We start from the raw sequence: 27,865 nt of genomic DNA on the forward strand, positions 1-27,865 counted from the left end.
GGGTGTGGGGGGTGCTGGGTGGGGGGGTACTAGGTTGGGGGGTTGTTGGGTGGGAGGTGCTGGGTGGGGGGGCTGCTGGGTGGGGGATGCTGCATGGGGAGTGCTGGGTGGGGAGTGCTGGGTGGGGGGTGCTGGATGGGGGGTGCTGGGTGGGGGGTGCTGGGTGGGGGGTGCAGGGTGGAGGATATTGCGTGGGGAGTGCTGGGTGGGGGCTGCTGGGTGGGGAGTGCTGGGTGGGGAGTGCTGGGTAGGGAGTGCTGGGTGGGGGGTGCTGGGTGGGGGGTGCTGGATGGGGGCTGCTACAAAGCACTTGACCTCTCACTCCAAACTTGCCCAAGGGGCAGAGCCCCCAGACCAACATCCTGTTCTGTGCAGAGACTCATACATGGATGCGTGCGCCCACATTTACCAAAAGAACACAGGGATAATCAGAGCCTCAGAGGCATAGACACACACCCAGACTCCCAGTGCAGAAGGTCCCCAAAACTTCCCCTCCTCTTTCTCACTACTCATCCACTGTCAGTGACCCTAGCAGTTGAAAAGTCCTTCTCCACTTCTACCTTTATCCCTCAATCTGTAGCCATGGGGAGACTCTGGAAGCTACCTAAGAACAGAGGTGCTGATGGTAGCAGAGTGTGAAGCTCCAGGGTTGGGCAGGAGTGGACGATGGTGAGAAGACAAGGCAGAAAAGGGAAGGGACAGCTGCCTGCCCTCTCCATGCCAGGTGCCACGTGCACCAGATGGGGGGGAGGGGGTGAGTCACGAGGCTGTGGCATGGCTGACTCCTGCTCTGCTGTTTACCAGCTGGGAACGAGAGCAGGAGGAGGTGCCAGGGAGCCTCTTGCTGCAGCCTGGCCCTTGGCCAGTTGCCTGTTGGGTAACCAGGAGAGCCAGGCCCAGCTAATCAAACTCTGGGCCCAGGCTGTGCAGGAGAAAAGCAGCACCAGGATCCCCGGAAGCCTCGTCCTCCTGGCCTCCCTCAGAGCCTTCACTGCAGGCCTCAATGTGGGCCACTCAGTCTGGGAGCCTTTCCTTCTCCCAACGAGTCCAGTGCAGGATCTCTCCTCTCCTCTTCCCCACCAGGGCTTCTCTGCCTCCAGGCACTCCTCCAGGCCTGTCCCTTGTCCCAGCAGTTGAGGAGCATGTGGAAGCATCAGGGGGTCAGGGAGTCCTGGCAAGAGCAGCAAGGGTTACAGGCAGGGGCCAAGCAGGCAGCGGCCTCAGGGAACTGAACAGTCACTGGGAGGAGTCTGACTGCATCTTAGAGAAGAGACAGGGTCCCCCAAACCTGTCCCCTCCATCTCCCCTATGCCTGTCACCTGTCTTAGGTAGAAATCACAGGATTCTGAAGTCACAAAGACTTGGGTCCAAATCATAGCTCACCCATTTATTGTTCTTGTGTGAGTCCTTGGGCAAAATCACTAATATCTCTGAGCATCCCTCCACTCACTGATCAATCTGGAATAATAATGTTTCCCTGTGGTGGGTGTTGTGAATATTTACACAAAGTAAAAGCATGGATTTACATAAAGGACCCTGCAAAGGACCCAGCACACAGTAAGTGATCAGTAAATGCTACTTCCCTTCCTTTCTCCTGTCCTGTTTCTCAAGGCTCTATGCGCTGGTCCACTGGTCTCTCCTCATGTCCCCTCCTGGTGCCAGGACACTCTGCCAGCCACTCATTTTCCCTGCCTGCTGGAGGGCCAGGTGCTCCCGCCCTCCACCCTCCACCCTCCTCCCTCCCCTGGGCCCTGCTCCCTGCCCTCCTGGGCAGCCAGGGCAGCCAGGACGGCACCAAGGGAGCTGCCCCATGGACAGGGCCCCACAGAGACAGCACCGAGCCTCACGGGGTAAGAGGCCCATGGCCCTGCCTGCAGGTGGAAGAGACTGCCAGAGGTTCAGAGGAGGGGAGAAATGGGAAGAGAACGGGCAAGAAGTGAGGAGGGGAGGGAGGGACAAGAGTGCAGAGGAGGAAGGCCTGGGTTGGGGGGCAGTGCAGGAGGGTAAAACCGAAGGAGAAACTGGAGGAGGGGCTGGGAAGATGACAGGAGAAGAAATCGGAAATGGAGAGAAATAGGAAGGAAAGGGAGAAGCGGGAGAAGGAAGGAACAGGTTGGTGGGTAGATGGGAAGAGAAGAGCCAAGTCAGGGGAGCCAGATCTAGATCTAGCAAGGGGTTAGAATGTGGACAGGCCCTCCCAGGTGTTGGCCTGCCCCAAGAGGCACGGGGACACTGCCTCCTTGATCTGGCCAGGACCCCAGGCAGCAGTGGCTGGGAGGCTGGCTGCTCCACTTTCTGTTCATTCACCAGTGGAGAAACCTGTCCTTTAGGAGTGACAGACTTCGGGAGTGTGGCAGGGGGAACCACACCCTGTCAGCTGCCCACGACCACATAGCCTGGCCCTTTCCTCCCACTCACCCAAGGGTGTGGGATTTCATCTCTGCAGAGAATGTGGGGCACTGGGCCATCAGCAGGCAGGGACAGAATGTCAGGCCGTCCTTGGCCCCACCTATGGTCCAAGTCAGGAACCCCCTCAGAGCAGGATCCCAGGGCCACAGGTTTGGTCAGCTGTGAGCATGGAGGAGGAAAGTTTGAGGGCCAGAGTCACCAAGCTCCAGGGCCACCTGGTGGAGGAAGAACTGGCTGCCTGGGTGAGCAAGGGGAGCACCCCCACCACAGGACTGCTGTGAGGTGTAAGGCTAGAGGCCAGAAGCCGGTGCCACGTCAGGGAGGAAGCTGGGTGGGGCCAGGCAGGAGCAAGGGGAGGTGGACGGGGCTGGGTGGGGCCTCACCACCTTGGGGCAGTCTTTTCTCCTCCCTCACCCCAGCAGAGCCCAGAGCCCAGGCCATCAGGACACTGGCCTCCACACAGCTCAGTGACCATGGCCTGCCAGTGGGGAGCATCTCCTGGGCAGAAGAGCATTGTGTGTGTGTATGTGTGTGTGTGTGTGAGAGTCACGTGTCGAGACTGAACAGCAGAAGGAAAAAAATAACAGAACAGAGTCAGAGGTTAGGGAAGCTATAGGGGGTGTAGGGTGTGGTTGAAGGGCTTTCTGAGACAAAAGACTGACCCTGTGCTCTGTGATGAGCTGCTATGTGGATGTAGGAAATGGACCAAGGTCTGGCAGGGGAATCCTCTTTCCAGGGGCTCCCTGGCTAGGTGTTTCATAGATGCTAACTGCATGAATGGGTGATCCCCTGCAACCATGCTCCAGCTAAGGCCCTCCCCTCAATGGCTGCTCCTCCTGGAGGTCCACGCATTCCTGTGACCTCCATCAACCCACTCATACTCCCTACTACCTAATCTCCACCCAGACCCAGCTACGCAGCAGCAGCAGAAAAGGGATGCCTTCCTTTTCAGGCTGGTAGGCCAGGGAAGCCTGGCCTGTGGAAGCCAGAGAGGGGTCTGTGTTTACAGCTCTCCCTTCCTCTTCCTCCAAACATCCTCTCCCCCTCCTCCCAACCCTCACATCTCTAAGCCCTGGTGTTTTCAGGCATAGATAAGCAACCAAGAGATTTCAGTCCCACAGAGATTTAGCTGTGGCTGTAGGATATTTCTTGTGCACCTCCAGTGAACCAGGTACTGTGGAGGGCTCTGGAAATTACAAGGTGAATAAGACTGACACGGTCCCTGCATTCACAGGGCTTTACAATTTGGCAGGGAAGACCCATTTCATAGACAATGACACAATTACAGCAGTTAGGTGACAGGTGACATGGTGAGTGCCAGGAAATAAAATGCAAGGAGCTAAGTGTGTCAGCACAAGGGCAGGGGAAGGAGGTGTGTGTGACTTCTCCAAGGAAGAGACATAATCAGAGACCTGAGGGAGAAAGAGAAGTTGGCTAGATTAAGGGGTACAGGAGGGACAGGCATTCTAGGCAAAGGAGTAGCTTGAGGGAGCCCCAGAGGCAGTGAGGAGCCTGACAGTTCTGGGTACCTGGAAGAGGGTCAGCATGGCCCAAGAGCAGAGGAGGAGATAGGGGCACTGCAGGGGGTGGTCTGTCTGCCCTTCAGACACCAGGCTCTGAGGGAAGGAGTGCAGCAGTGGGATCCTAGGAGTGGGGGAAGTGTCTCAACTCCTCATGGTCTTCAACCTTTGACGTCCACCCCCTCTCTTGTCTTTACAGAGCTGCTGGCTGCAAAGAAGACCCACACCTGTGAGTAGGTGGTCCAGGGCAAGAAAATGGCTGGGGCACAATGAGATAGAGAAGAATTCAGCAAGTAATCTGGTGAGGGACTGAGGTTGGACAGAGGTGGAGGAGTCAGGAAGAAATGGCAGGCAACAGGAAAGCAAGGGGAGGTGCGAGGAAACCACAGATCAGGGCAATGGGAGGAGATGAGGAAGAAGCCTAAGCATGAAAGGAAACACTGTAAAGAAACCAGGAAAGAACAAAGGAAAAGGGAACCGCCTTGTGAAAAAAGGCGAGGAGAGATGCTGGACAGAGGCAGGGAGATGGGAGGGGGTGGGGGCGGACTGCCAGGCTGGGGAAGGAAGGAGATGGAGGTGGGGGAGTGTGCAGAGGCGAGGTGGCCTCAGGAACTCAGCGCTGCTGCCATAGGAGGCAGGGAGCCTGCACCAGGCTTTTTGTTGTTGTTGTTGTTTGTTTGTTTGAGACGGAGTCTCACGCTGTCACCTGGGCTGAAGTGCAATGGCACAATCTCGGCTCACTGCAACCTCCACCTCCCAGGTTCAAGCAATTCTCCTGCCTCAGCCTCTGGAGTAGCTGGGACTACAGGCACCTGCCACTACGCCTGGCTAATTTTTGTATTTTTAGTAGAGACGGGGTTTCACCATGTTGGTCAGGCTGGTCTTAAACTCCTGACCTTGTGATCCACCCCCCTTGGCCTCCCAAAGCGCTGAGATTACAGGCATGAGCCACCATGCCCAGCCTGCACCAGGCTTTGTGGTGCTGAGCCAGGTTTGGTGTTCATCTCTGTGGTTAACACATTCTGAGGTGTGAACAAGCCTGAAGCCAGCCTGTGCAGGACTAGAGAGCAGGAGAGTTTTATCTCTGTAGGAAACAGAATGGACAGGAGCACTCTGTGTCGTGGGGCCCTGAAAGCCAGACTACAGCAGGTAGGAAGGGCACTAGAGTTCAGAGTGGACTTCCCAGTGGACGCTAGTGAATAAGCATGCTCTCTAGGAACCACTCAGCACATCAGCTCTCCTCTCCTAGTTTGTGGCAAAGGCTAATCCCCCAGAGAATGTACACAGTCCCAAAGCTATGCCCATCAGGGCCACGCATGCCCTTCTGTAAGCATAGGTCCCTGAATCGACGAGAATCCCTCCAGGGGAGGAGTAGCCACACCATTTCTCCGTGGCTGTCCATGAGACAAGTAGAGACATCTCAGAGAGCAAAGCATTGCCCTCCTCCCTTAGCTGGGCAGCCCAGGGCTGAGGGCCATCCAGGATGCTACCTCCTCCTGGGTGGGGGTTGCTTTGCTCAGCATAATCCTGATCAGTGTCTCGCCTGCCCCTAGCCACAGGGCCCCACGGAAATGCTGAGCAGGGCCCCAGGAGGAAAGCGGGTCAGGGAGTGACGCGGGTGAGCTGGGGGAGGGGGGTCACGGACCATATGTGGGTGGGGGGAGTAGGGGGACTTTCGGAGCAGTAGGAACTGCAAGAGGTCAAACCCTATTCCTTCCTTTAACCCCTGACCTCAGAAACCTCAGCCAGCACCATACCTCCTTGTCCCTTTCCCAACCCACCGATCCTCATGTCCCCACCCCAAGAGTCCTAAGGATCCAGGCTGACAGCCTCTCCCCGACTCCACAGCCCAGCTCCTGAAGCCCCAGGAAGGCAAGGAAAGGCCTGTGCCTGGATGAGAGGGTCTAGAGTCCCAGCAAGATTAGATACCTCTCAGGAGTTTGCCCCACAGAATCCAGGAGACATTAAGGCCTCCCCCAGGCTGGGAGACTCTGAAAATTGGCTCCTGAATTGAGACAACCCCAAGATGGGGGTCCCAGATGGGGAACCTGGGGGAACTCCCTAGACCAAGAGGGAGCCTGAATACCGAGGGGCCCTGAAGAGGGACTCTCAAAGCCAGCGTACAACACAGAGCACATAAGAGGCTGAGAAGGCCTCTGGAATTATTTGACCTCTGAGAAGGACCTCCCTCCCCCAGGCCAAAAAACACTCCAGAGAGACTCACAGGCCAAGGGACCTCCCGGACTGAGACACCCTCAAAAGCAACCTTGAACCAGAGAAACCCTCCCATCCTTCAAGTGGGATCCGAAGCCAACCCACCTGGGCTTGAATCCTGACTCTGCCGCTTACTAGCTATGTAACCTTGGACAGGTTCCTTAACCTCTGTGTACCTCACTTTCCTCCTCGAAGTGAGGATAATGGTAGCTACTTCATAAAGTTTTTTTTATTTTTTATTTTTGAGAGAGATTCTCACTCAGTTGCCCAGGCTGTAGTGCAGTGGCATTATCTCAGCTCACTGCAACCTCCGCCTCCCGGGTTCAAGCGATTCTCCTGCCTCAGCCTCCTGAGTACCTGGGACCAAAGGCACTCGCCACCACCCCTGGCTAATTTTTGTATTTTTAGTAGAGATGGGGTTTCACCATGTTGGCCAGGCTGGTCTCGAACTCCTGACCTCAGGTTATCCACCTGCCTTGGCCTCCCAAAGTGCTGGGATTACAGGTGTAAACCACCACCCCCAGCCCACATAAAGTATTTTGTGAGGATTAGATAATCCACAGAAAACATTGAGAACCATTTCTGACACCTAATAGTAAGCACTATTATGATTATGAGCATGATGATGGTGATGATGATCATTATCTACACCCCAATTTCAGCAGTTTGGCTCCTAAGGAAATTTCTGATTTCCTTCTGCGGATTGTGGGTATTTGCCTGGTGATTATCACTGCTTCTATTGTTTCCACGTATTCCCTAGCACAAGATATACGTGGTGTCTGCAGGAGAGAGCGTGGGCCTGGGGGTGGTGGGACAGCCCTCCAGGCTGCACCACACTGGGCATGGCAGTTGGCAGTCCTCAGGGTGTCAGGTGGCACATGCCACCACCCCAGGCAGACATCCTGTGACTTACCTCTGAAAACATCCCTGTCCCTGAAGTCACCTGGCAAAGAGGGTCAGGCTCGGAAGGTCCTCAGGGGGAGGAGGAGTAGAAACCTGGCCTCAGGCTCGTGTGAGCTCCATTCCGGCTCCCCAACCAGAACTACCCTGGCGGGTGGAAACAGCTTTTACCGCGTGTGGCTGTCGCATGTGGTTTTGGAATTTTCCAACGCCCCCTACGATTGGCTGCCCCTCCCCTCACACCCTGCCCCAGGCCCAGATTGGCCACGTGGGGCGCCTGTCATCCTACTCATTGCACCCCTTGGGGGTGGGGTGGGGGGTTGTCACTTGGCCACCTGTGTGGTGCGGAGCTTAAACCCCCCAGCCCAGAAGCACTGGGGGAGAGTTAGGTGCAGAGCTTCAGGCTGAGGCACTGCTGAGAGGGCCTCGCCCGCCTCTGCTGCCAGCTGCACCCCACTCTTGGACCACCCCTGCTGAGAAGGACAGGGAGCCAAGGCCGGCAGAGCCAAGGCTCAGTCATGAGAAGTAAGTGAATGGGGCCACCTGGGGGCGGGGGAGCCTGGACCCTGTCGTCACCCCTCTGGAAAGGAGGATGTCTTGGGAGCAGTGTGAGCAAAGCTGAGTGCTCCTCCCTGGCAGGATACGTCCTGGTCAAGGTCAAGATCTGTTGGGAGATGGGTGGAGCAGCTGGGGAGTCCTGCTGGCCAGGCAGCTCCCTGACAGCAGCAATGGTAAGAGGACTGTTGAGGATTTCCTGAGTTCCAAAAAGAACCTCCAAGAGTATCTGAGGTATCCGGGCCCCTCATTTTACAAAAACACTGAGAGCCGAGGAGGCTGCATAGTTCACCCAAGGTTACACAGCTGGTATCTGATGGAGGCTGGTAATTACTAGGGGCCCTGAACGCACTCTCCTGGCTCCTGTTACAGTGTTTCCCTCTGTGCCTCCAGCCTGCTTGTGAGGAAAAGGAGGCCAGAGCCGTTGCTGTGCTCTGAAGCAACAGGACGGCAAGAGTCAACTGAGGTCGGCAGGCAGCAGGGCTCGGAAACCCCGCATCCAGGCCTTTAAGCCACCAGGCTTTCTGCCCAATCCAGGGACATGAGGACTAGGTGGAATCCAGTCAGGGTGCACCCGGGCACATGCCTTTGTGTGTCTGTGTGTGTGTGTGTGTGTGTGTGTGTGTGTGTGTGGTTCTCCAGGGTCGGTCCTGGAGAACTGTCAGTTCCACCCATTTGACCGGGGAAGCAAGGCAGTGGAGATGGGATTGGAAAGACCTCAGCCTCATCCTTTTCCTGGCTTGGAGCCCTGGGCCAACAGTTGGTGGGCAGATGTCTGGGGTTCCTGTGCCTTCCAGCAGAGCAAGGGTGGGCAACCTCAGGAAGTCCCCTGTACTCGTTGTGAAGGGAAGCCAGGGAAGCCAGAGAAGCTCTCGGAGCACAAGGTGAAGGAGGAAAAGGGAAGCCCCATGCCCCTATGGCTGAGGCCTGAGGCAGCCCCAGCTTCAACCTGGGGTCTTCCCACAAGCCACAGATGGGAGGCCGTATTGAGTCCTGGAAAGACCCCTGGACTGACAGTGTAAGACCAGGCGCTTGTTCCACCTGTCACTGGCTAGCCATATAGGCCTAGACAAGCCAAGTCCCTGGGCCCTGGCCTACCAAATGCAAAACAACAGAGCTAAATTTTAAGATAAAACAACAAAACCAACTATGGAGAGTCTTGCAGTTCCAAAGGCCCAGGGCCAAGAGAGAGCCCAGTGCCCTAAGACAGGCATCCCCAAGGGTGATGAAGGAGACTCAGCTCTCCCAGAAGTTAGAAGGAAGGGAAACCAAGGAAAGAAAAGAGTTCCACTTCTGTGATGGGGACTGAGGCCACAGTGCAGACATATGAGCTGGAGTGGATAAGGAGGGCTGGGGAGAAGAGCCAACAGCTTCCACACGGAGAAAAGGGCCCCTTGGAACTTCAGTTTCTCTTCTAGCTTCTCTCTATTAGCAGCAAACGCTGGCAAACTGGTCTTCCCAGAGAGAGCCCCTAATGAGCAAATCAACCCTGGGATGAAATGACCAGGTGTGCTTCTAGCCCAGCAGCAGAGCAGGAGTCCCCAGCAGGGGATGAGGGAGACACTTGGCCAGCTCTTCATTATACCTACCCCCACCATACACACACAGCCCTACCCAGGCTGGGAGGTAGGAGAGAGGGCGTCCTCTGACGAGGGGGTCAGTGCCACTGGTCCTTCTCACTTTGACATTTATGGGTATTTCATAGCCCCAAGTTATCTGACCCCAATGAATGCCAGCCACCACCAGCCCCTCCAACCACTGATGGCGAGAGTCAAAGCACGTGGGGTTTGGGACTGTGACACACCCAGAGACCAAGGGCCTGGCAAAAGGAACAGAAACAAATCAAGAAATAAGGAGAGATGCAGAGGCCCAACTCAAAGAGCAGGTTTCTGGAACATCTGCGGAGAGAGTAATGTCCAGCTGGAGGTGTGGATGGAGAAACACCAATAGAGCCAAACACATGGAGGTGCGGCTGGGCGCAGTGGCTCGTGCCTGTAATCCCACTTCAGGAGGCTGAGGTGTGAGGCCAGGAGTTTGAGACCGGCCTGGGCAACAAAGTCAGCCCCTGTCCCTACGAAAAAATTTTTTTTAATTAGGTGGGCATGGTGGTGTGTACCTGTAGTCCCAGCTATTCTGGAGACTGAGGCAGAGGGATGGTTTGAGCCCAGGAGTTCAAGGCTGCAGTGAGCTATGATCAATGTCACTGCATCCTAGCTTAGGTGACAGAGTGAGACCCTATCTCTTAAACAAACAAAAAAACATGAAGATGTGAAGCCCAGAAACAGAGCTGAAGTGGAGAAGATCACAAGGCACATAGACACAGGGAGAGGCGGAGAGAAAAGGTAACCGGCAGTAAAGGGAAGACAGGGAGACACAGGGTCTAGGAAAGTGATAAGGGGGAAGTACAGTGGCTCTGACAAGGATGGTACCAGTGCCCTGCCATCTGACCTGCTGCTGTCAAGTGGAGAGAATGTGTCTGTATGCCAAAGAGACTCCCAGCCAGCCAGAGGGAGGGTAGCCCAGACATCTTCCCCTAAGGGCATGGCCAGTGTGGCACCAATAGGCACTTAGGCCCTGGCATTTGGCGTGGATGGGGAGGTGGGAGGCCGAGGGGTGCGAGATCACTGTGAGCTGATCTTTCTTAGGTTTGGTCATGATCATGAGGAACAGTGGGCCAGAAAGGACTCCAAGTCCCCAGGGTACACAGATATCACCCTGAGAGCCCAGGGTCATCTGAGGACTCTGTGAAGGGCTTCTTCCTTCCTTGCATCACTCCAGCACCCTTCTCTTTCCCCATCTTCCCATTCCTAACAGAAATACCAAACCCCCGAGCCCAAGGCACTAGACTCTGAAAAGACTCAGCTTGTCCTAACAAAATGAAAATATGTGGTCCCTACCAGGAGCTCCTCCCCATCCCCTGCCTCTGTGTTGCTGACTCAAACTAACAAGTAACAGGTCTTTCTAAGGGCTCAGGGCTCTCCCAGGCAGGCAGCCCAAGGCCCTTGCTCCAGTTCTCATATGGCTAGTCCTTTCTGAGGTCTCACCTTCATGCCTGCTGCTGCAGTGCAGCACCTTCCCTGGGGCTCTAAGGCTCAGAAAGGATGGAGATGTCAATTTTGGAGGAGGGACAGTGACAAGGCAGGGCCTCAGGGCCAGAGCCAAGGTCTTTCTGGGTCCACTACACTCCTGGGCAGCAAAGGTGCTCTGGGAAAGGGGACAGACGGCCGTGGAGGCAGGGAAGGCGCTGATAGTAGATGGTAACGTCTGGGCTCCCACTCGCCAGAGCTTCCTCCTGGTGATTCATCCCCTCCCCCATTCACTGGTTGTTTTCACTCGCCTTTCTCCAGTCCCAGACTGCGGGGGTGGCGGAGGCACCAGGAGGGGGGGTTTCGGGTGACTGGCTGGCTGTCATTCATGGCTTTTCAAAACCCCAGACTCTCCCTCGCCCACCTGAGTTTTAGCTTCACTATTTTCTCAGCCCTAGGATCTGGGTGTTTCAGCAGAAAATTCTCACCAGGAGCTGCGGGGAGGGCCCTGGCCTGGGCTGGGGTAGTGTTCACCAGGTAGAACCACTTCTTCCCCGGCCCCCATCCAGCCCTCCCGCTCCTGCTCCCCTGTGGTGGCACCCACCACCTTGGTTTCCAGCTTTGCAGAAGCTGGGGGAACTGAGAGCTAAGAAAGGAGGGAGGCTGGTGACAGGTTGGGGTGTGCAAGGGACCCCTGCCCAGAGCTGTGGTCTCAGTGGGGATTGAGACAGAGAGTTCTGGCTGTGGGGAGAGGACGAGCCCTAAGCTAAGGAAAGAGATGTATTCCTCTTTCTCACTCATTCATTCATTCTGCAAAGAGAGGCATACCAAGATGTATGGAAACCTAGTTTATGCGCTAAAGGGGCTGTGGTGTTCCCGAGGAGTCCCCCAGAACCCTGTTGAGATATATAAGTTGTCCCACTTGGCCTTAGAGAAAGGGGTAAGGGCAGGAGGAGGCTGGGACCTCAGAGGATGAGTTGGGACAGAGGGAATAATATCTCTTGGGATCTTTATACAAACAGGAGTCCTGGCTTTAGTTCTGTGGATTTCCTCTGTGAATTCTGTTCCTAGACCACCACACTCACCTCACACTTTTTCCCCTCCAGCCAATAACCATGTCCTCTACCCAGGTCTCCGGTGTGCATTTGGGCGTCTTATCCTCGTAGGGTATGTAGCTTAAGGCTTGAGGGCACTGTCTCCAGGATTACAGAGATCTAGGTTCAAATGCCAGATCTGCCACTTCTGGCTGTGTGACCTTAGTCAAGCTGCTTACTCTTTCTAGGCCTCAGTTTTCTCGTCTGTAAGATGAGGATGATACTAGCAGGGCCTACTTCACAGGGTTGTTGTGATCATTAAATGAAAATGCATGTAAAGCCTGGCACAGAGTAAGAATTCAGCCAATGCTTATGTCTATCATTATCCTTTCTCCTTAATCAGTATCCACTGGAGAAAAGGGAGAGAGAAAGAGGAGAGGAAAAGGCCCAGCTCTAGACTGATGAGGCACCAGCAGGAGATGAGGACCCCGGGGTTCCTCTGTGTGAACCCATTCTGTACCATGATGGTTGGGGGGGTGGTTCTGGGGTTTGAGGGGAGAGATCCCCCTGGGTTGCAGCCCCTCCCCTGCTCCTACCACTTCCTCTCTGTGGCATAGGGCACCTGGATGGGGCCCAGGGTTGGCTTCCTAAACTGGCACAGGGCCAGGCTCTGGAAGTACTCAAAGAGCACTATCACTGAATCTCGCAGCTGTGAGAGGCTCAACTAGAGGAGGATGGAGGACTTTGCCTCTACCATATTTCCCCTCATAGGAGGAGCTACTAGGATGCTCCTGGGGATACTTCAGTCTCTAAAGCAATCCAGAGGAGATTCAGGTTCTTTTTCTAGTATTGTCTCAAAATGAAGTTTTAGAGGTCACACTGGATGGCAGAAAAAAATACAAGAATGAGCTCAGGAAAAGACTGCCAACACTGGCCCCACTTCCTGGAAGGAGCAGCCTGGCAAAAAGGCAGGAATAGGGACTAAGTTCTTGCTACTAAAAGTATAGGCTGAAGACCAGCAAGCTTAGGCACCAACTAAGAGCTGACCAACGTGCAGAATCTTGAGCCCCACCTCAGATACCCAGGTAATCTTGTTTGAGATGCAAAAAGCCATAGTCATTAGATGTCAGTCATTAGATGACTTAAGGAGCTGGCGTGTGCATTTGGGCATTTGTCTCTCCTTTTGGAAGCATGTGGAATTGGAGCTTTCTTTTGGAGAAAGCTCTCTCTCAGGAGAGAGCTACAGTGAGAGAGCTGCAGGTGAGATATAAAGATCCTTTCCAAGACAGCAGACGAGGGTAGAGTTAGGGCTGCCATGGGAGCAGTGGTGCAGGGGCTGGCTCGAGGTTCCTGACCTTTGCTTGGCTCTAGTTCCTGGCACTGGCAGGCCCTTAGATGGTAAGTTCCTGGCAGACCTGGCTCCTGGGCAACAGTTTGAGTAATCCTGTGATTACTCAGCTCCTTCTCCCCAATCTGAGTTCCCACCACCTGCTGCTTCAGGGACATGTCTCCCAGGGGTAGCTTTTGAAGGTGAGTTATCATCAGAGGTGTTTTCAGCTCCTCTCACCAACCCTCAAGTCTACCAGCCCCCTTCCCGTTCTCCCCCACCCCTTCTCTACAAGTAACACACACATTTATGTACACAGCACTGGTACTTTCTTTCTGAGGTTTGGGTAGATGGCATTGAAGGGAGTGCAGGTGGCAGGGGAAGGAGGGGGTAGCAGGACTAGAGGGCCGGAAGTGCTGAGGGGGCTATGGGTTGGGCAAAGGCCAGGATACAGGCATGGATTTTCTGTGTTTCAGTGTTTCGCAGCCATCTCTCCATCCCTAGGTCTATGTCTCTGTTTTTCCTCGTCCCAAACCTCTTGGTCTCTCTAGCTAAATGAGGGTAGGGGGTCTGACATTCCAGCTCAGAGTCTTTGGCCCTGTGTGCCTGTCTCACTGGGTACTTCTGTCTTGGACTGGGAGGATGGAGGATGGGCTGACTCCAGGTGACTGGAGTCCAAACATGGGTATTTGCAAATGGGATCCTTGACTGGCCGCATCTTCCTGAGAAGGTCAGGGTCTTGGTGACACTGTTGTGAGGTTCCTAGGGCCAGGAGCAGCAGTGGGTCAAGCACGGGGCAGGGAGATGTGTCTGGGGTCACCCATGTGGTCAGCACACACACGCACACGGATGTGGGTCTTGGAGAAGGGAAGAGGCAGGGAGGCCTGTGGTTGACTGCTGGGCCAGAGCCCGAGTTCCCACTGTGGCTTGGCCTAATCTCCCTCCTGCTTACTTTTTTGGGTGGCCTACGTTGGTTTCTCCCGTCTCTGGTCTTAGGCCACTGAAAAGAGAGATGCCGCAGTGTTGGAGGGGGAGGTGTTGGGCAAGAACAGAGTCCACAGGGCCTGAGTGCTCCTCCCAGCCTGGCCAGGCCCACTGGGCTTCTCAGCCTGACCTCTGCTCAGGAGTAACTTGAATACACAGTGCTTTCCATGGGTGATTTCATTATTCTATGTTACCTACAATCACCCCCATGGACAGGCAATAATATTTTTATCCTGATCTTGCTGACAAGAAAACACAGGTCTAGAGGGAGAATCTAAGTGACTGGAAGTACGAGTGCCCTCACATTTTCTGCCCCCGTTCCAGACACCAGTGCCCTTTTATTCTCTCTTCCCCTCCGTGCATTAAAATCTGCTCTTAATTTACTGGAAATAATCTGGAAAACTCACTTACCCCCTGGTCCTGGGGGGACCACAGCTCGCAGTGTGAGCACTGGAAGCTGCCAGGCAGGCACGTGTGGCTGGGGGTTGGGGGAGGAATCAAGTGCTAACGAAGGGATTTCAGATCCCCATGTGCCCTGTCCCCGTCAGGTGCAGCTGCTGCCTCTAACTCACTTCAAGGCTGGCCTGAGGGAGGATGGTTTAAGAATGATGGAAATAATATTTTGGGGAATGGCGGACAAGCCATGATCTCCCTGCCCACTTCACATCAACAGGCCCTACTTGTGACCAGTGTCCAGGCCAGGGACTGGAGGTGAGCTCACAGCAATGTGCATTCGCCCTCTAGAGAGGCTGCCACTTCTTTCTTTCTTTTTTTTTTTTTTTTGAGACGGAGTCTTGCTCTGTCACCCAGGTTGGAGTGCAGTGGCCGGATCTCAGCTCACTGCAAGCTCCGCCTCCCGGGTTTACGCCATTCTCCTGCCTCAGCCTCCCGAGTAGCTGGGACTACAGGCGCGTGCCACCTTGCCCGGCTAGTTTTTTGTATTTTTTTTAGTAGAGACGGGGTTTCACCGTGTTAGCCAGGATGGTCTCGATCTCCTGACCTTGTGATCCACCCACCTCGGCCTCCCAAAGTGCTGGGATTACAGGCTTGAGCCACCGCGCCCGGCCGAGGCTGCCACTTCTTTTGCCCCTTTGGTGTGAGACATGTCATAGATTAAAAGGGGCTTTGGCCCTTCTCTTCACTTTTTTGGCCTGCCCTGCCCCAGGGCTCTCCACTCAGAGGGGAGGCAGCAGGTCAGTGATGGCAGAAAAGAGATGCGTATGCTCCGGGAAATGTTAAAAAAAAAAAAAACCTACAGTAACCAGGGATCCCAACTACCAGGGATCCCAAATCCCAAGCTTTGCCCAACTACCTTTCAAGGAAGAGCTGGGAGAAGGCCTCCTTGAAGCTCAGCAGAGAGCCATGGACATTGACAGGGACAGGGCAAAGCAGAGATGAGCCTAGGGCCAGCAGCGAACCACAGGCGTGGGGAAGCAGGTGCAGGTTACAGTGAGTTCAGTGGGAGAAAGAACCTGGGGTCCTAGTGCCCCATGAGCAGATGCTAACATACAAACATGCACGTGTGGACGCAGAAGTAACCAGATATTTCGTAGGCTCACAAATGACACGTACTTTTCATGCATATGCACACGCACAAGCATGCCTTCAAACATACTCACTGATATTTGTACCCCAAAAGACAGGTACACAGAGCAGCATAACGGAAAGTTCGAGGGAACTGGGATATAGACCCAGGTCTCAGGCAAACTGGCCTATGACCCTGGTCCAACTGTCTTGCCTTATCTGGCCTATTCCTTCATTGGTAAATGAAGAGGTTGAATGAGATGGTCTCTAGTCTCAGCCAGTTTTAACACTGATGATTCATGTTCACACAAATGGATACGGATGCCCTTGTACAAACAAGTGTTCACACTCAGACACATGGATGTACACAAAGCCACCCTCTCTCTGCTCTGGGGCCAAGAGCCTAAGAGCCCTGGCTAATTCTTTCCCTGGGCTCTCAGGCATCCAGCAGAGCTGGGGTGTTGAGACCCAGTTTCCTGGGCTCCTCCCTGCCACCCCCTCATCCCTTCTCTGTATAGCCCCTCCCTGAGCCTTCACTGACTGGCTGGGAAGAGCTGGCATCTCTGCCTATCCCCCACCCCTGGTGTACCACATCTTCCTGCCATACCCTACACTCTGCCCATGGGAGCTGAGCCCCAGTGAGGGAGGGAGGCACAGAGGAAGCCCCTTGGGCGGGAAGCAGGTGTTGTGAGGCAGTGAGCAGTCCTATGTCCCAAGGAGGGAGGGAGGCAACTGGAGCTTTTCAACTCGAAGGCTGAGCAGGTGGCCCCTCTGCAGCTGCTTTCTCTGCCTCCGTAGCACTGATACAACTCCCGGCCGCCCCTCAACACTCCCCTCCTCTGTGAAACAAACACAGCTTCCTCACATCCTTTGCTGAGAAGCATTTGGCATTTCACTTCCCCTTCCATTTTGCAAGAGGGAAACAGCAAGCTGGAGCTGGTTGGAGAAGTGGGGGAAGCACCAGGTACCTGTATCTGCAGCCCAGGTACATAGTGGTTAAATGCAGAAAAGGCTCCTGGGCTGACCTACTTCTCTTTCTCTCTTCCAGCACAAATTGAAGTGATCCCTTGCAAAATCTGTGGGGACAAGTCGTCTGGGATCCACTACGGGGTTATCACCTGTGAGGGGTGCAAGGTGAGTCATAGGCATGTGTATGCATGCATGTGTGCGTGTGCATACACACACACGTGCGTGCGCGCGCACGCACGCACACACACACACACACACACACACACAGCGTCTCCTTAGAGATAAACAAGGGGCTTAGTGGTCTTTGTTCTGACTCCAGGGGTGATCTCCTGGGCAGCCAGGAAAATACCTGAGTAGTGCCTCCCTAGAGAACCCTCAACATTGGCAGGGCCCTGTCTTAAGCTAGGGAAATGACTGCAGGATAAATTGCAATTACACAAATAGATGGAGGCCACAGAAAACTGACAGGTCGCGGAATGTAGAAAAGCTGCCAGAGCTTGTGGGCTGGAGGCGTTTGTGAGTGAGCTGGGCCTGGCCAGGATAAGCAGTCTTGCCCTCCACCTGCTTTCCCCAGGGCTTCTTCCGCCGAAGCCAGCGCTGTAACGCAGCCTACTCCTGCACCCGTCAGCAGAACTGCCCCATCGACCGCACCAGCCGAAACCGATGCCAGCACTGCCGCCTGCAGAAATGCCTGGCGCTGGGCATGTCCCGAGATGGTGAGGCCAAGTCGACAGTCTCCTGGGGTTTTCCTGGTGTCTCCGGAGGGGCAGCCTGGCCTGCTGAGCTAGACAAGGCTTAACCCACAAGACTGCCCGTCCTCTGGTCTGCTCTCCGTTCCTCCCCCTTACAACCGCTTGTCTCCTCTCCTGCCAGGATGGATGGTCACCCCATCAAAGTTCTTTGGAGTCCCCAACTTTAGGCTTTGCTAGAACAAACCTCCTCTTTCCAAGGTCTGATACCTCTTCATCTCTTCTTACTCGGAACGAATTCTCCTCACTCTGCTTCCCTCTGGCCCAGCTCCCATGCAGCTCTGGCACCTTCCCCCGCTACCCCATTGCTGTAGTTCTAGCTCTATCTCCCTTCCTAGTCCCCCATTCCCATACTTGGACACAGGACTGTGGCCAGGAATGGAAACAGAATTGGCCTGAGAACAACCAGAGAGTGGTCGTGGGGGAGGGCTGGTGTGTTCCTGGTGCCTTATCCACCCTTCTCACCCACCACCTCCTCACCGGTCCCCCTCCGCACCCCCACCACAGAAGGAGCCCAGGGTGGAGCTGGGGGGGCATGAGGTGATGAGGAGCCAGAAGGAGCCCGTCAGCACTTTTCAGTGCCCAAAATAACAAAGCAAAAGGAAGCACGCAGGGGTGCAAAGGGGCAGGCGGGGCGAGGGGCTGTGCCCCCACACCTGGGAGGGGTGGCGGGGGGAGTAAAAAGGCAGGAAAGAGAGAGCAGAAGAGGATGTTCAGAAACAAGCCGCGGAGCCCGGGTTGGGCTGTGGTGAGTATCTAGGTCACCAGGGAGCCTGCAGGCCTGACCACAGGGAGACCTGTGTTCTCAGCTCTCCTCTTCCTCCGACCCTCCCAGAAAGGCGAGGTGACCCCAATACAGCCTGAGGCTCTCTGCACGACCACCCCCAGCCCCCGTATCTGGAGGCCAGAATCCCCAGCCTAGACTCATTGCTGGAATTTTGCCATGATTCAAAGCTGATTGAGAACTTAGAAGATTTTGCTTAGCAGATTGAAATGGCAGGCTGGACAGACCCCAGAAGCAAACAAGAGTGAGAGGTGGACGGGGTCTTGAGCATAAGTTCCCTAAAGGCTAGAGAAACTGTGCTTGGAGTCAGTCATTCAGAGAGCAGCAAGTTAATCCTTTAATGACCAAATGCCTGCCGACCCTGCCCTGTGCCATGTTCTCCTGCCTCATAAACCCCTGGCCCCCGGACCTCTTTCAGCTGTCAAGTTTGGCCGCATGTCCAAGAAGCAGAGGGACAGCCTGCATGCAGAAGTGCAGAAACAGCTGCAGCAGCGGCAACAGCAGCAACAGGAACCAGTGGTCAAGACCCCCCCAGCAGGGGCCCAAGGAGCAGATACCCTCACCTACACATTGGGGCTCCCAGATGGGCAGCTGCCTCTGGGCTCCTCGCCTGACCTGCCTGAGGCTTCTGCCTGTCCCCCTGGCCTCTTGAGAGCCTCAGGCTCTGGGCCCTCATATTCCAACAACTTGGCCAAGGCAGGGCTCAATGGGGCCTCATGCCACCTTGAATACAGCCCTGAGCGGGGCAAGGCTGAGGGCAGAGAGAGCTTCTATAGCACGGGCATCCAGCTGACCCCTGACCGATGTGGACTTCGTTTTGAGGAACACAGGCATCCTGGGCTTGGGGAACTGGGACAGGGCCCAGACAGCTACGGCAGCCCCAGTTTTCGCAGCACACCGGAGGCACCCTATGCCTCCCTGACGGAGATAGGTGAGCAGCTAGGGGGAAGGGAGAGGGTAGTAGAAATGAGGGAGGGGTTTCCACCAGCACCCTATAGCAATCAAACATGAGCCTGAGAGAATTGAGGGGTCTGGATGAGGGGCTGAGGGAGGAGGTGGAGCAGGATAGGCCAGGCTGAGAAGTGCCCTTGCTTGAGTAGGGGTAGGAGCTGGCTGAGATCACGCCATGCCTTCCTTCTTCAACCCTAGAGCACCTGGTGCAGAGCGTCTGCAAGTCCTACCGGGAGACGTGCCAGCTGCGGCTGGAGGACCTGCTGCGGCAACGCTCCAACATCTTCTCCCGGGAGGAAGTGACTGGCTACCAGAGGAAGGTGAGGCCAGGAGACCTGCAGGAAGGGAACGCAGCCCACCCCCACAGGGAGAGCTCAGAGATGGCTACCTGCACACACCTGGGTATTGGGGCAGGGCGGCACGTCACAGACACAGGCTGGCCAACAAGCATGTGCACACCCTCTGTGTACATTTGTGAATGTGTATATCTGTCTACACCCCAGCAGATGGATGAGCGCTTTTCCTTAGTCCTTGCCTATTAAAATTGTACCTGGCCTTCATCCTACCTCCTCTACAATGCAGACCTTGGTGCACTCTCCTTCCTCCTCTTCCATCAACAGTAACAATAATCAGAACCCTGATTACCATTTGTTAAACACCCCTTCTCTGCCAGGCATTGTGCTAAACACTTAACATAAATTATCCTCAGCCCCTACCACAACCAGCCTATGAGGGTGGCATTTATTCCTATTTTTAACAGACAGAAACTGAACCTAGAGGGGTTAATAGATTTCCTCAAGGTCACAAAGTGGTGGAACCAAAGTCAAATTCAGATTCATCAGGCTCCAAAGTTTATGCTGCCTTTTCGATCACACTCTCATGATACCACCTGCTCTAAACACACTCGCTTGGCACTTCACATTTGCTTGTCTAGGTTACTGAGATCTTGGGCATAACCTTTGTGGGGGAAGGGGCAGCAGTATGTCCTTTTCACCTCAACGAGATGTACATTGTTGGAGGGCAAAGCTGTATCTCATACTTTTTTAATTTCCTTACAACAGCTAACTCAGTGTCAGCAGCCAGTGGGTGCTCAGTGTGTGGGACTCACTGGCAGGAATCACCCTGAGCACATTTGTGCTAAGACCAGGTTTTTGAAAATGCTAGTTGAGAACATAGGAGTTCAGAGCCTACCCCTTGCAGTTTATTAGGTGGGGCTCCAGGGCTCAGGACGATCACGGGGCCACACAGAGCGTACAGCAGGACCCTCCTCCCTCCCTGCAGTCCATGTGGGAGATGTGGGAACGCTGTGCCCACCACCTCACCGAGGCCATTCAGTACGTGGTGGAGTTCGCCAAGAGGCTCTCAGGCTTTATGGAGCTCTGCCAGAATGACCAGATTGTGCTCCTCAAAGCAGGTGCTCAGGGATGGGTGGGCAGGCCTGGGGGCAGGGGGACAGAGCACAGCACGGGGCAGAGCCAAGTTGAGGGAGGTGGCTTAAGGAAATCAGGGGGACAGAGTCAGATCCTGGCTTTGCCTGACACTGTCCCTGCGTCTTCTCTCCCCACTGCCCAGGAGCAATGGAAGTGGTGCTGGTTAGGATGTGCCGGGCCTACAATGCTGACAACCGCACGGTCTTTTTCGAAGGCAAATACGGTGGCATGGAGCTGTTCCGAGCCTTGGGTGAGGGGCAGGGAGAAATGAGAGAGAAGATTCTGATGCCAATCCTGGGCAAAGCTTCGTGACCCAGGGCACCCTCTTTCCAGGGCTCTGCTCTAAACACCATAAGGGCAGTGTCCTCGGGCACCACCGCTCCAGCCACTCTCTCACTTTTCTCATTTCCACTCCAACAGGCTGCAGCGAGCTCATCAGCTCCATCTTTGACTTCTCCCACTCCCTAAGTGCCTTGCACTTTTCTGAGGATGAGATTGCCCTCTACACAGCCCTTGTTCTCATCAATGCCAGTGAGTGTCACTGGGCTTGGGTGAAGGACATTCAGGTGGCAGGGGCATGGCAGATATTGAAGAAGAGTCCAGATCTTCAGATGTGGTTAAATCTGGGAAATAGTTTTAAATAGCAGAATGAGCCCTACTCAGTATTGCTATAAAATAAAATGAGTTAAAATAAAGATTCAGAGGACTTTCAGAGAGGGACAAGAGCGGCATAATGTGGGGTTGTGGGAAGTGGAGAGAAATGAGGTTGAGAGGAAATGAGCCACTTTCCTGATAGAAATGTGTCTGATTGTTAGTCTATGGCAGTGACATCATTGTAGCACACATCAGAATCACCTGGGGAGCTTTAAAAACTATTGCTGCCTGGGTCCCACTTCCAGAGGTTCCAGTGTACATGTGCTTTGCTATTTATGATGGGGTTATGTCCTGATAAACCTATAAGTTGAAAATATGGTAAGTTGAAATTACATTTAACACGCCTAACCTACTGAACATCGTAGCTTAGCCTAGCATACCTTAAACGTGCTCACAACGCTTACATTAGCCTACAGTCAGGCAAAAGCATAAAACACAAAGCCTATTTTTAAATAAAGTGTTGAATAGCTCATATAATTTATTGAATATGGTTCTAAAAGTGAACAGTAGAATGATTGCATGGGTATTCAAAGTATGGTTTCTACTGAATGCAAATGGCTTTCTCACCAACATAAAATTTAAAAATAGTAAGTCAAATCATCATAAGACTGGGACCATCTGTAATTGATCAGGGGTGCACTGAATTTTAACAGCCACCCCCAGGCCACCAAGACTAAGAATCACTGCTCTGTGTGAACTAATTTTAAGGCTGTATGCCTATAATGGGAAGACTCTGGATAGCCTATCCACTCCCCTGGCATGGAGTAGCTGGGCTGAGCCAGCTGAATGCTAAGTATTCAGAGAACCTAGGGAAGTGGGTCAAGCTGCTAACCTGAGGTTGCAGATCGAGACTATCAGTCTTCTGGCTCTGCCAGTGAGTGGACACCTAAATATGCCCCTCAAACTAGAGATAAAAACTTTAAAGATGACTTCTGGGTAGTTTATAGAATCAGGGCAAAAGTTAGCCACAGATTGCTGCAAGCCCCCTGGTGCAGGCCTGGGCACCTTCAGGAAGGCCACCTCCTATCAGGAGACTTTTTCATACATTGGGGAGCTCTTTTCCAACTCTTGTTCCCCCTATGGCAGAATCCTAGTGCCTAGCATTGAACGAGCTATGTGGAATATCAGGTGACCAGGGAGAAGGTAGCATGGAGTCAGGAGATCAGAAGTTCTCATACCTTTCATCTCTTCCCAGTTCTCCTTGTAGACAGTTAGCCAAGCCCAACGTCCCAGAGCTTACCATCATCAAACCAGGGCACACACATGCACACACTCAGCAGAGAAGACCTCTATCCAGCACAGATGTCCACAAAGATACACCCTTTTGTTGGGAGTTAACGTCCACCTTCTTTCTTGTTCTCATTACGGTCCCACCCCCTCCTCCAGACCGGCCAGGGCTCCAAGAGAAAAGGAAAGTAGAGCAGCTGCAGTACAATCTGGAGCTGGCCTTTCATCATCATCTCTGCAAAACTCATCGCCAAAGCATCCTGGCAAAGGTAGGAGCAGTCCCTGGAGTAGAAGAGGCCAGGCCCATCGCCAGCTCTGTGACATCAGAGTTTGTGAGGGCCGGGTTCTGTGGGTACAGAAGAGGAAGTGCGGGAATACCACGCTCTGTTAGAGAACTTGCATCAGCAGTGGGAACTAAGGGAATGAACAGCTACTTCCATGTGCATGAAGACTGGAAAGTTAGAGAGCCTGGAATTGGGAGGGACCTCCAGGGAACAATTCAGTTTAATATAGCCAGCACTTACCCAGCACCTGCTTGTATACGGCACTGTGGAAAGATACAGAGATTCGGTTGCTGCCCCCACCAAAAGATTTTAATCTGGTATGAAGAAGAGATCTGTGTATCACTAACTCTAACATAGAGTAGAATGTGGTATGTGATATAATAATAATGCAATTAACAGGGTGCTTTTGCTGACATGCTTTCTCATCCTCATGGCAACATAGTCAATAGGACAGGTGTTCAAATCTCCCTGTGTAGCAGCCAGGCGCAGTGGCTCACACCTGTAATCCCAACACTTTGGGAGGCTGAGGCGGGTGGATCACCTGAGGTCAGGAGATCGAGACCAGCCTGACCAACACGGTGAAACTCCGTCTCTACTAAAAATACAAAAAATTAGCCAGGCGTGGTGGCAGGCGCCTGTAGTCCCAGCTACTTGGGAGGCTGAGGCAGGATAATCGCTTGAAACCGGGAGGCAGAGGTTGCAGTGAGCCAAGATTGTGCCATTGCACTCCAGTCTGGGCAAAAAGAGCGAACTCTGTCTCAAAAAAAAAAAAAAAAAAAATCTTGTCGCTATCAGGAGACTTCAGTGACTTAAATGAAGATTGAATCCCAGTGCTCTTTGTGCTTTTTCTCTCCCTGTGTCCCCTATGTATAACTATAATAAGAGACACCAGAAAAATGTTATGACAGTATAAAACGGGGATTAAAAATAATTTGGGGGTAAAAGGAGTGGGTCATAAATACTTCCCAGGGAAGGTGACATTTATACTAGGCCATGAATGATGTAAGATTTTAACAAGCATTCATGGGGGTAGGGCAGGCATTCCAGGCTTAGGGAACAATAGGAGCAAAAAATATATATATATATATATACCCTTTTCCTGGGGTCTAACCAAAAAAATGGATGGGATGAGTATGAGAGGCTGGGGATATTTGCTTTATGGGGTTTGAGTGTGGGACTAGGGTACAATGAAGACCAAGAACAACAGGAGCAAAAATAAGGAGGCAAAATAGTGCATATGTGGAGAACAGCCCATGGTACATCCTGACTAAAGCATAAAATCAGGAGCTGGGATAGACCGATGGGGCAGAAGAGCACCAGATGACGGGCCTGAAAATTAGGTCAGGGGCAAATCAGAGAGGACTTTCAATGCCATATAAGAGTTAAAGCTTTATTTCTAGGCCACAGGGAGCTCCAAAGGCTAGAAAAATGACACAATCAGAGCTGTTATTTAGGCAATTTACTTTGGAACCAGTATAAAGGAACCATTTATGTAATTATTCAAGCAGGCCTTTGCTATGTGCCAGGCACAGGGCTGGGTGTTAAGGATACGGCAATGACTTACACAGTCTGTGCTCTGGAGAACTTGAACTTTAATCTGCTACAGGATGGATTTGAAGGAGGAGAGATAGGAATCTGGGAGAGCAATTGGAAAGCAAATCTGGTTGGATCTGCTTTAAAAATATATCACCTTCCCTACTATTACCACCACTCCGGCCCCTACCAGCTCTCAGCTCTCACTTGGACTTTAAGAGAGGCCTCCTAACTGGGCCCCTGTTCCACCCTCGTCTGCCCTGTAGCAACTACACCACACCTACTCAGCACCCACGGTAGCCCTTTTAAAAATGCGGTCTCATCATGCCCACTCCTGTGGTTTTTTTCTTGCTTTGTTGTTGTTGTTTGTTTTGTTTGTTTGTTTTGAGGTAGAGTATTGCTCTGTCCCCCAGGCTGGAGTGCAGTGGTATGGTCTCGGCTCACTGCAACCTCCACCTCCCTGGTTCAAGTGAGTCTCCTGCCTCAACCTCCTGAGTAGCTGGGATTACAGGGGTGAGCCACCATGCCTGGCTAATTTTTGTATTTTTAGTAGAGACGGGATTTCACCACGTTGGCCAGGCTGGTGTCGAACTTCTGACCTCAGGTGATCCGCCCACCTCGGCCTCCCAAAGTGTTGGGATTACAGGTGTGAACCACCACGCCCGACCTTGACTCCTGTTCTCAGCCCTCCTGTAGCTGCCTGTCATGCTGAGAATCAAATCTAGAGTCTGTGTCATGGTCAAGTGGCTCATAACATGATCCCTGCCTTCTTTTCTCACCTGATCTTCCACTGCCCCTTCAAACACCCATTGCAGCCACACTTGCTTCCTTGCTATTCCTTGAACACATCAAACCCGGTCACAGGGCTTTTCTACTTGCTATTGTAGTCACCTGGAAGGTTCTTCCCCCAGTTTTCCAAATGGTTTGCTCCATCTCTTCATTCAAGAGAGGTTTTTCCTAACCAGTAACCCCATATAAAAAGCTTTAGTTTTCTTTAAAGAACTTATTATCTGACACATTACATATTTATTTTCTGGGCCTCTCACCAGAATGTAAATTTAATCAAGGTAGAGATTATACTTTATTGACTGATATATCTGATATATCACTAGAGGCCATCACAGTGTCTAGCTCCAATTCAGATGGGTTCTCAACAAATATTTGTTGAATGAACAAAGGAAGCTATTGTCACAGCCCAAAAAAGCTCAGAATAAAGCAGTGGGGAGGAAGAGAAAGAATCCAGGAGATATGAAGGGATCACACCCTGCTGCCTGCTTTTCCCTGACTGCCTCTTTCCAAGGAAACTAAGCTAGGGGGAGGGAGGCAATGGCAGGCAAGAGACATTTTTAAGCCCCTTGGTTATAGAGGAGACTGCAAGAGATAAATTGTTCTTTCAGCCTTGCTCTGGTGAGGTCTCCCTGCCTCCGTCTGCTCACTGGTTTCTGCGCCTTTTTCACCTTCCCTTTGGCTGAGTGCTGGCAGCGTTGGTTTGACTTGCAGTGTTAGGCGCCTGCTTAGAAAGTCTGTGTAGTTCAAAGAGTTATTAAGCATTTGCCATGTGCTAGGCATTATGATAGGCACAGAGGAGACAGGGAAAGAGAGATCCCAGCTAAGGAGCTGAAATCTAGGGTGGGAAGGCAGACAAATTGGACCATTTTCTTGCAATGTGGTAAGTGCTACACAGAGGAAAGCCCAAACGAAGGACCTTAATCTAGATGGGGGCAGTTAGGGAAGTAGTCTTAGGAGAGGTGATACTAGAGGGTAAGAATTAGGAACGGGAAGAGGGGAACAACATGCACAAAGGCAGAGGCATGTGACAGCATACAACAAGAGTCACAGACAGTCACTCTTATAAAAGCATGAAGTGCACATTAGAGTCTTTGATAAGGTTCATTCTAGAAGTATCGGGAACACAAATTGAGGGCTTCACCCAGAAAACATTCACCTGTCCCCCACCCACTCTCGCTTCCCTCCGGTGTCCTGAACACACTCGTACTTCTACCAGTGGGATTTGGCTGGTACCAAAGTGCCAAGTACATAAGGGGAAGGCAAGGAGGGTTGGTCCTAGCCCAGGAAGAATGAGCAGACTTCTTTGCTCTGAGGAGAGCTGAAGTATTGACCCTCCCTTCCCCATTAACCCATATCCAGCTGCCACCCAAGGGAAAGCTTCGGAGCCTGTGTAGCCAGCACGTGGAAAGGCTGCAGATCTTCCAGCACCTCCACCCCATCGTGGTCCAAGCCGCTTTCCCTCCACTCTACAAGGAGCTCTTCAGCACTGAAACCGAGTCACCTGTGGGGCTGTCCAAGTGACCTGGAAGAGGGACTCCTTACCTCTCCCTATGGCCTGCTGGCCCACCTCCCTGGACCCCGTTCCACCCTCGGCCTTTTCCTTTCCCATGAACCCTGGAGGGTGGTCCCCACCAGCTCTTTGGGAGTGAGCAGATGCTGCGACTGGCTTTCTGTCCGCAGGCTGGCCTGGCAGTGGGACAATCGCCAGAGGGTGGGGCTGGCAGAACGCCATCTCCAGCCTCAGCTTTGACCTGTCTCATTTCCCTTATTCCTTCACACCCAGCTTCTGGAAGGCATGGGGTAGCTGAGATATAAGGACTTCTGGGGGACCAAGCCATCCTCAAGAAAACAGGGGCATCCTGGATGAATAGAATGCAATTCATTCAGAAGCTCAGAAGCTAAGAATAAGCCTTTGAAATACCTCATTGCATTTCCCTTTGGGCTTCGGCTGAGGGAGATGGATCAAGCTCAGAGACTGGCAGTGAGAGCCCAGAAGGACCCGTATAAAATGAATCTGGAGCTTTACATTCTCTGCCTCTACCTTCCTCCCAGCTCAACAAGGAAGTGTTTGGGCACCCTACCCTTTTCCTGGGGTCTAACCAAAAATGGATGGGATGAGGATGAGAGGCTGGAGATAATTGTTTTATGGGATTTGGGTGTGGGACTAGGGTACAATGAAGGCCAAGAGCATCTCAGATATAGAGTTAAAACTCAAACCTGTTATGTGCACTTTAAAAACACACTTTAGGGGCTGGCACAAATCTGATCAGAGACACATATCCACACGGGAAACACACACAGACTCAACAGCAGTCATGCAGTTCCAGAGACACGGGAACCTGACACAATCTGTCTCATCCGTGACGCCACAGCTTGGAGGAGCCTAGTGGCCTCAGGGAAAAGTCCCAATCCTGAGGGACCCCCCAGAGATTTCCATGGTGCTCCGGTCCACTGATCTTGGGCCTGGGGTGATCCAAACACCACCCCAGCTCCCGCTGTCTTCTACCACTAGTAGTGCCAAGAGAAGCAGAGGTGGCTGGCACTGGTCAGTCGGAAGGCACGATCAGACCCTGGAGGACTTTCCTGGCCTGCCTGCTAGCCCTGCTCTTGTTGTGGAGAAGGAAGCAGATGCGATTGCATCACCCCGTCATTGGGCACCACTGACTCCAACATGGAGGACACCAGGGAGCAGGGCCTGGGCCTGTTTCCCCAGCTGTGATCTTGCCCACAACCTCTCTTGGCTTTATAAACAGCTGTGAACCCTCCCCTGAGGGATTAACAGCAATGATGGGCGGTTGGGGGGTTGGGGGTGGATTGTGTCCTCTAAGGGGACAGGTTCATCTGAGTAAACATAAACCCCAACTTGTGCCATTCTTTATAAAATGATTTTAAAGGCAAGAGGTGTGTGTGTCAGGGGGTAGAGGAGATCCTTAAATTAGATTACCTGCATGCCTGCTCTCCAGTCTCATTCCTGGGTCAAGACTCAAGATTTCCAGCTCAGC

The 27,865-nt window shown here is 53.0% G+C and overlaps 1 protein-coding gene across 7 annotated transcripts; it reads left to right on the forward strand.

The window, feature by feature from the left end:
• The first annotated feature begins 1,708 nt into the window (after nucleotides 1-1,708).
• RORC (RAR related orphan receptor C) lies at nucleotides 1,709-27,761 on the forward strand. 7 transcript variants are annotated; one of them, XM_033199135.1, is made up of 11 exons: nucleotides 1,709-1,850; nucleotides 4,129-4,158; nucleotides 16,542-16,627; nucleotides 17,037-17,178; nucleotides 18,414-18,926; nucleotides 19,145-19,266; nucleotides 20,147-20,360; nucleotides 20,519-20,626; nucleotides 20,797-20,907; nucleotides 22,417-22,526; nucleotides 26,223-27,761. In XM_033199135.1, exons 1-11 carry the CDS (start codon nucleotides 1,811-1,813, stop codon nucleotides 26,382-26,384), a joined length of 1,638 nt encoding a protein of 545 aa, XP_033055026.1. In that variant the 5' UTR covers nucleotides 1,709-1,810; the 3' UTR covers nucleotides 26,385-27,761. The 7 variants fall into 7 exon arrangements, with proteins under 7 accessions (XP_033055026.1, XP_033055027.1, XP_033055031.1 ...); XM_033199136.1 differs by having other exon boundaries at nucleotides 20,228-20,360; XM_033199140.1 differs by lacking the exon at nucleotides 18,414-18,926 and having other exon boundaries at nucleotides 1,741-1,850.
• The last annotated feature ends 104 nt before the right edge of the window (nucleotides 27,762-27,865 follow it).

Source organism: Trachypithecus francoisi, unplaced genomic scaffold (genome assembly GCF_009764315.1).
Source record: "Trachypithecus francoisi isolate TF-2019V2 unplaced genomic scaffold, Tfra_2.0 Lachesis_group5, whole genome shotgun sequence".
Classification (NCBI taxonomy): Eukaryota; Metazoa; Chordata; class Mammalia; order Primates; family Cercopithecidae; genus Trachypithecus; species Trachypithecus francoisi.

Excerpts from the sequence above, each read along its gene's own strand:
- RORC (XM_033199135.1), top strand. The coding sequence starts at position 1,811 with ATGGACAGGGCCCCACAGAGACAGCACCGAGCCTCACGGG. Across the intron at positions 17,179-18,413 it reads GCTGGGCATGTCCCGAGATG|CTGTCAAGTTTGGCCGCATG; the intron begins GTGAGGCCAAGT and ends GACCTCTTTCAG. Across the intron at positions 20,361-20,518 it reads GATTGTGCTCCTCAAAGCAG|GAGCAATGGAAGTGGTGCTG; the intron begins GTGCTCAGGGAT and ends CCCACTGCCCAG.